This window comes from Grammomys surdaster, unplaced genomic scaffold (genome assembly GCF_004785775.1).
Source record: "Grammomys surdaster isolate TR1022 unplaced genomic scaffold, NIH_TR_1.0 267, whole genome shotgun sequence".
Taxonomy (NCBI): domain Eukaryota; kingdom Metazoa; phylum Chordata; class Mammalia; order Rodentia; family Muridae; genus Grammomys; species Grammomys surdaster.
Window position 1 is genome coordinate 3,225,316 of NW_021604708.1, and position 4,774 is coordinate 3,230,089.

The 4,774-nt window shown below is 41.6% G+C and overlaps 1 protein-coding gene across 1 annotated transcript in view; it reads right to left on the reverse strand.

Moving 5' to 3' along the window:
- The window catches only part of LOC114628358, a 53,488-nt gene that overhangs the window by 1,182 nt on the left and 47,532 nt on the right, over window positions 1-4,774 (reverse strand). The window contains exons 8-9 of the mRNA XM_028776340.1: window positions 4,572-4,771; window positions 3,863-3,956 (exon numbers count right to left, since the gene is read on the reverse strand). Of these exons, the coding sequence (XP_028632173.1) occupies window positions 3,863-3,956; window positions 4,572-4,771 (294 nt within the window). The remainder of the gene's footprint in view (window positions 1-3,862; window positions 3,957-4,571; window positions 4,772-4,774) is intronic.

Genomic DNA, 4,774 nt, shown 5'->3' on the forward strand with positions numbered 1-4,774 from the left:
GGGGGGGGGGTGAGTGTGTATATGTGTGAACAATCTATAAAGTTCTAACATTGCTTGTAAAAAATAAATAAAATAAATAAAATGCTAATACAGTTGCATTGTTTTCTATATCTACATTACTCTTCTAGGAAGGAGCAGAATATTTTCTTCTGCTCTACAAATGAGTCTATGCCCCAAAACAATGTTTTAGAATCACTCTTCTAGAAGAGCCCTGCAGAATTCAAAAACTCTGAGTTTCTGGATGTTCAGAAAGAAACATTAAAACTTTATGTGAATATTTACTGGGTAGAGTGCTTGACTAGTATAAAAACACTGGGTTCAATCCTGGGGACTATATACAATGGGCTGCTGGTAATGCACTCCTGTAATCCCAGCATTGCTTAGGAAGTTAAAGCAGGAATATCGGATACAAATAAATCTCAGGTACATAGTGAGTTCGAAGATAGGCTGTGCTAATGTAAGGTTGTGTGTGTGTGGGGGGGAACAGGGTTGAAATGAAATTGTATTTCTTATAATAATATATAAGAGATGTCCAATAATCTGCAACTGAAGGGTACTATTACTATTTTTGTCCTTCAATTATTCTTACAGATTTTTATAGAGGAATAGTAAACATAACTTTCAGTCTTCTCAGGAGTAGAGGTCAAACCTTATAGAGAATAAATCAAGTCTGAATTTTTAATAATGGAGAGATGTTTTTAAGGTCATGGGCCAAATAACCTCTATGTAAGACTAGATATCCCTCTTGAATCAGCTTTGAAATCTTTCAAGATAGACATAAGAGTGCTGGGGCCACAGTCCTTACTGTACCCTCCTTCCACTCTGCTTTGCAAGGTATGAGATTGTCATCTTAATCTTATAGTCACATTTCTATGTCTTATGAGTGTACAGATCTTTTAATGTCTGTTCCAATCATTGATAATTGGTGTTCTTTCTTCGGTATTGATAAATCTCCCAAACATGAAAGATTATAGGAAATTTAATATTTCTTCATTTTCTCATGAGCAGAATTATCATGCCTAACATGGATTATCTTCCTAGGTCAGTACAAGCATATTCCCCAAAGGTCCCACATTTTTCTGTCTAGGAACAAAACATTGAACAGAGATGCACAGTTGCATCAAAAACTGGGACAATTTATTAAGGAATATACATCCAAGGAAGGAAGCCAACCAGAACAAAAAGCTGACTATGGGGCTTTTGTCTCTCATAAATAACTTTGAGGTCATCTGAATAGCATGGGCTTTCTCACAGTGCTGTTAGATATTTATTATTGGTTTACAGCTTCCTACAGTTCACTCTTACTGGTATTCCAAATCTCCAAATGGTGAATTTTTGAGGTCACCTTCAGACTTTACACAGTACTCTTTCTCCTCCAAGAGTGACAGATGTGATGAGGGACTGAACAGTGCTTTCCAAACTTCCTTATAACAACCTTTTTTCCATATGCTAATTTTTCACCTGGGGTGCAGCAGAGTCTTCTCAGCTTCACTTTCTACTCGGTCTCCAGTCCCAGCACAATCACAACCGATGGGAAGCCTAAGTAATGACAGATAAACATGGATTTTCTGTAAAACTCACCAAATGTGATAGATTGAACTTGGTGATAAGCAAGAATGGAAGAGCCACGTTAGAAAAGGAACTGATTTCCTTTTCTAACAAGGAAATGGCTGCTTTCCAAACAAAAAAGGAAAAGCCAGTAAGGTCCCAGGACCACAGAAAATGGAGTGGCAAAGCCTTCTGACAATGGGGAAAGTACATTGGTCTGTGGAATCCCAACTACTCTCTAGAGACATCTGTTACTGCATTTCTTGTTTTCTGAGGAGAAAGCGGGGGGGGGGGGGGGGGGGGGAAAGAGAGGGGGAGTGGGAGAGGGGGAGAGGGGGAGAGAGGGAGAGGGGAAGGGGAGGGGGAGGGAGAGGGAGAGGGAGATTTTGAACAGGGGAAATCCAAAAGTAAATCCAACCTCCAAATAATCAAGAAAAATCCATTAAAATAATTAGTCTGGTCCAATAGAATTTTCCGATCACAAAGTGATGAGTATCTGTTACTGTGATGCCTGTGGTGAATTACCAAAAAAGCACACTTATTAAAACACAAAGCAGATCTTTGATTCTTAAAGTAAATCTCAATGGAAGACCAAGTCATTGTTTAGAGTCTAAAAACCCAAGAATGTATGATTTACTAGAGAGCCCACAATTAAAAACATAAGCAGATAACCAGGCATGGTGGTATACACCTTTGATTCTAGCACTGGGGAGACAGAGGCAGAAGGATTTCTGTGAGTTTGAGGCCAGCCTGGTCTACAAAGCAAGTCCAGGACAGCCAGGGCTTACACAAGAAAATCCTGTCTCAGAAAAAAAAAAAAAAATTAGATAGGTAGATGGATGGATGGATAGATAGATAGATAGATAGATAAGATGGATATGTATGTATGTATGTATGTGTGTGTATGTATGTATGTATGTATGTATAATATATACAAAAGATATATGTATATATAGAGAGAAATTATTTAGATAGTTGCCTCTCAGTTCTCTGAAAGACTCAGTCTTTGATGAAGTTTACATTAGTTTGTTTTGTATTGTTACAATGGCAAAAATCAATTTGTGGAAGAAAGGGTTTGACTAACATTTCCCCATCATAGTCCTCATTGAAAGAAGTGAGGCAGGAATTCAAGGCAGGAATTTGGAGACAGAACTAGAATCAGAGACCATGGAGCTAATAGTTTGTTCAGCCTAAACACAGGACCACGTGCCCAAGAGTAGCACAACTCATAGTGAATGGTGGTGTTCCGTATCAATCATTAATCAAGACAATGTCTTACAGACTTGCCTACAGACTTTCTTGTGGGACTGCATAAGGGTACCTTGGTTCATGGTTGAGCATGGGCCTGGAACCCCGAGACTCCAAGGGAGAAACGGCAGGTGTTCAGCCACATCCCCAGAACCCAGGGTCCTGAAAAGCAGTCTAGTCTCCATAGAACTACATTGTTCAGTCACATAGGCCATTACAGCCCCTCCCAAACTGCACAGGTAGAGGGCGTGACTACAGGCCTCAGGCCCTAGGGATTTACATACTAATGAAGGCCAGAGGGCGGAGCAAATTAAGCATTCCTCCCCAGATCCTCCCCCTTTCTCCCTCCCTATTTAACTCAGGTCTGCCCTGAGTTTCAGGGGAGTACATCCAGACCCATCCACCATGATAATAAACCCTTTTGGAACAAAGGGCTTTGTTGTGTCATTAGGACCTGCCGCTGCCAAAGACCCCAGCCTTTGGAACCCTAGACCTTCTCTTGTATGTGGGACCTGACAGTGTGGAAAGCCTCCGGGAATCCACCTCTGCTGCGGCCTATTTACCCACACATTCTGATCAAGGTATTTCTTAGGATGAGCTTCCTTCCTCTCAAGTGACCTTCATGTGAGTCAAGTGGACGAAACATACCCAGCACAACTCTTTGGGGGCTATTTGATTAAATACTGGAGAACGAAAACATGAGACTCCCAAAGCTGCAGCAATCCAGAGTAAAGATCAGCATTGTCCTTCCTCAGGGTTTTCATTCCTCCCTTGAATATTTATTTTTAATTGTGTATACTTATGTCTCTGTTTGGTGGATATGTACACAAGAATGAAGGTCCCACGGGAGACAAGAGGCACAGGATCCCCCAGGGATGGGAACTATAAGCAGCATGGCTCCCCTGGCATAGAAGCAAACGAGAGTTTTCTGCAAGAGCAGAAAGTGCTCTTAGTAAGCGCTTTCTCTATCCTATTCTTTCTTTACTGTTTTAAGACAATGTTACTAACCTAGATAATGTCTAAACTTGTTTGTATCCCAGGCTGGTCTCCAAATTCCCTGCCTCACCATTCGAGTACAGGAATGGTGAGTGTGAATGTCCACTCTCACACTGTGGTGGTTATCCTGATTTATAACCCATTTCAAAATTAAGACGCTGTACCTGAGAGCACACAGAGGAATGAGTTAGGCACCAACCCGACAGCAGTGTCCCTTAATTCTTGCTTGCTGACAGTTTAACTTTAGTTGGTGCTGTCAGCTCAAGTTCTGACTACCAGCAAGGCCTGCAAGGTCCCACAGTTCAAGTTTCTCTCCAGAGAAACTGTGTATTTCAAGAGACATGGCATTTACTTAGCCATGGTAAAAAAGGAAGCAGAACTAGCAGTTAGAACGTGCACAGGTTCATCAAATTCAAGGTTCTAAGAAGGAATCTTCTAAGAGATTCTAACAGGTTAAGGAAAGGCAGAATTCTGCCTTTGCACCATAACCTCCACAAGGTAACTAAAGTAATTGAAAGGCAAAGGTGTAGCTGGTGTCAAGTAAGACAAAAGTCCAAGAACTCCAAACACAAAAAAGTATGAATAGCACGATTTGGATAAGTGTTTAAAGTCCAAATCTGTGCAGGCCTTATAAGATGTTAAAGACAATTACAGAATACCAAGTAATTTAGGACTGAGTGGAGTTTCTTAATAGATTAACAACGATACAGTCTTTTAGAGAAAATGTGGGTGGCTCTGAAAAGAGCCTTTGGGTTCAACTTTTCATTCACTACATTTACGCCCTCTCGCCACGAATGCGGCGGGCCAGCTGGATGTCCTTGGGCATAATGGTGACACGCTTGGCATGGATGGCACACAAGTTGGTGTCCTCAAACAGACCCACAAGGTAGGCCTCGCTCGCTTCCTGCAGAGCCATCACCGCAGAGCTCTGGAAACGCAGGTCGGTCTTGAAGTCCTGCGCGATCTCGCGCACCAGGCGCTG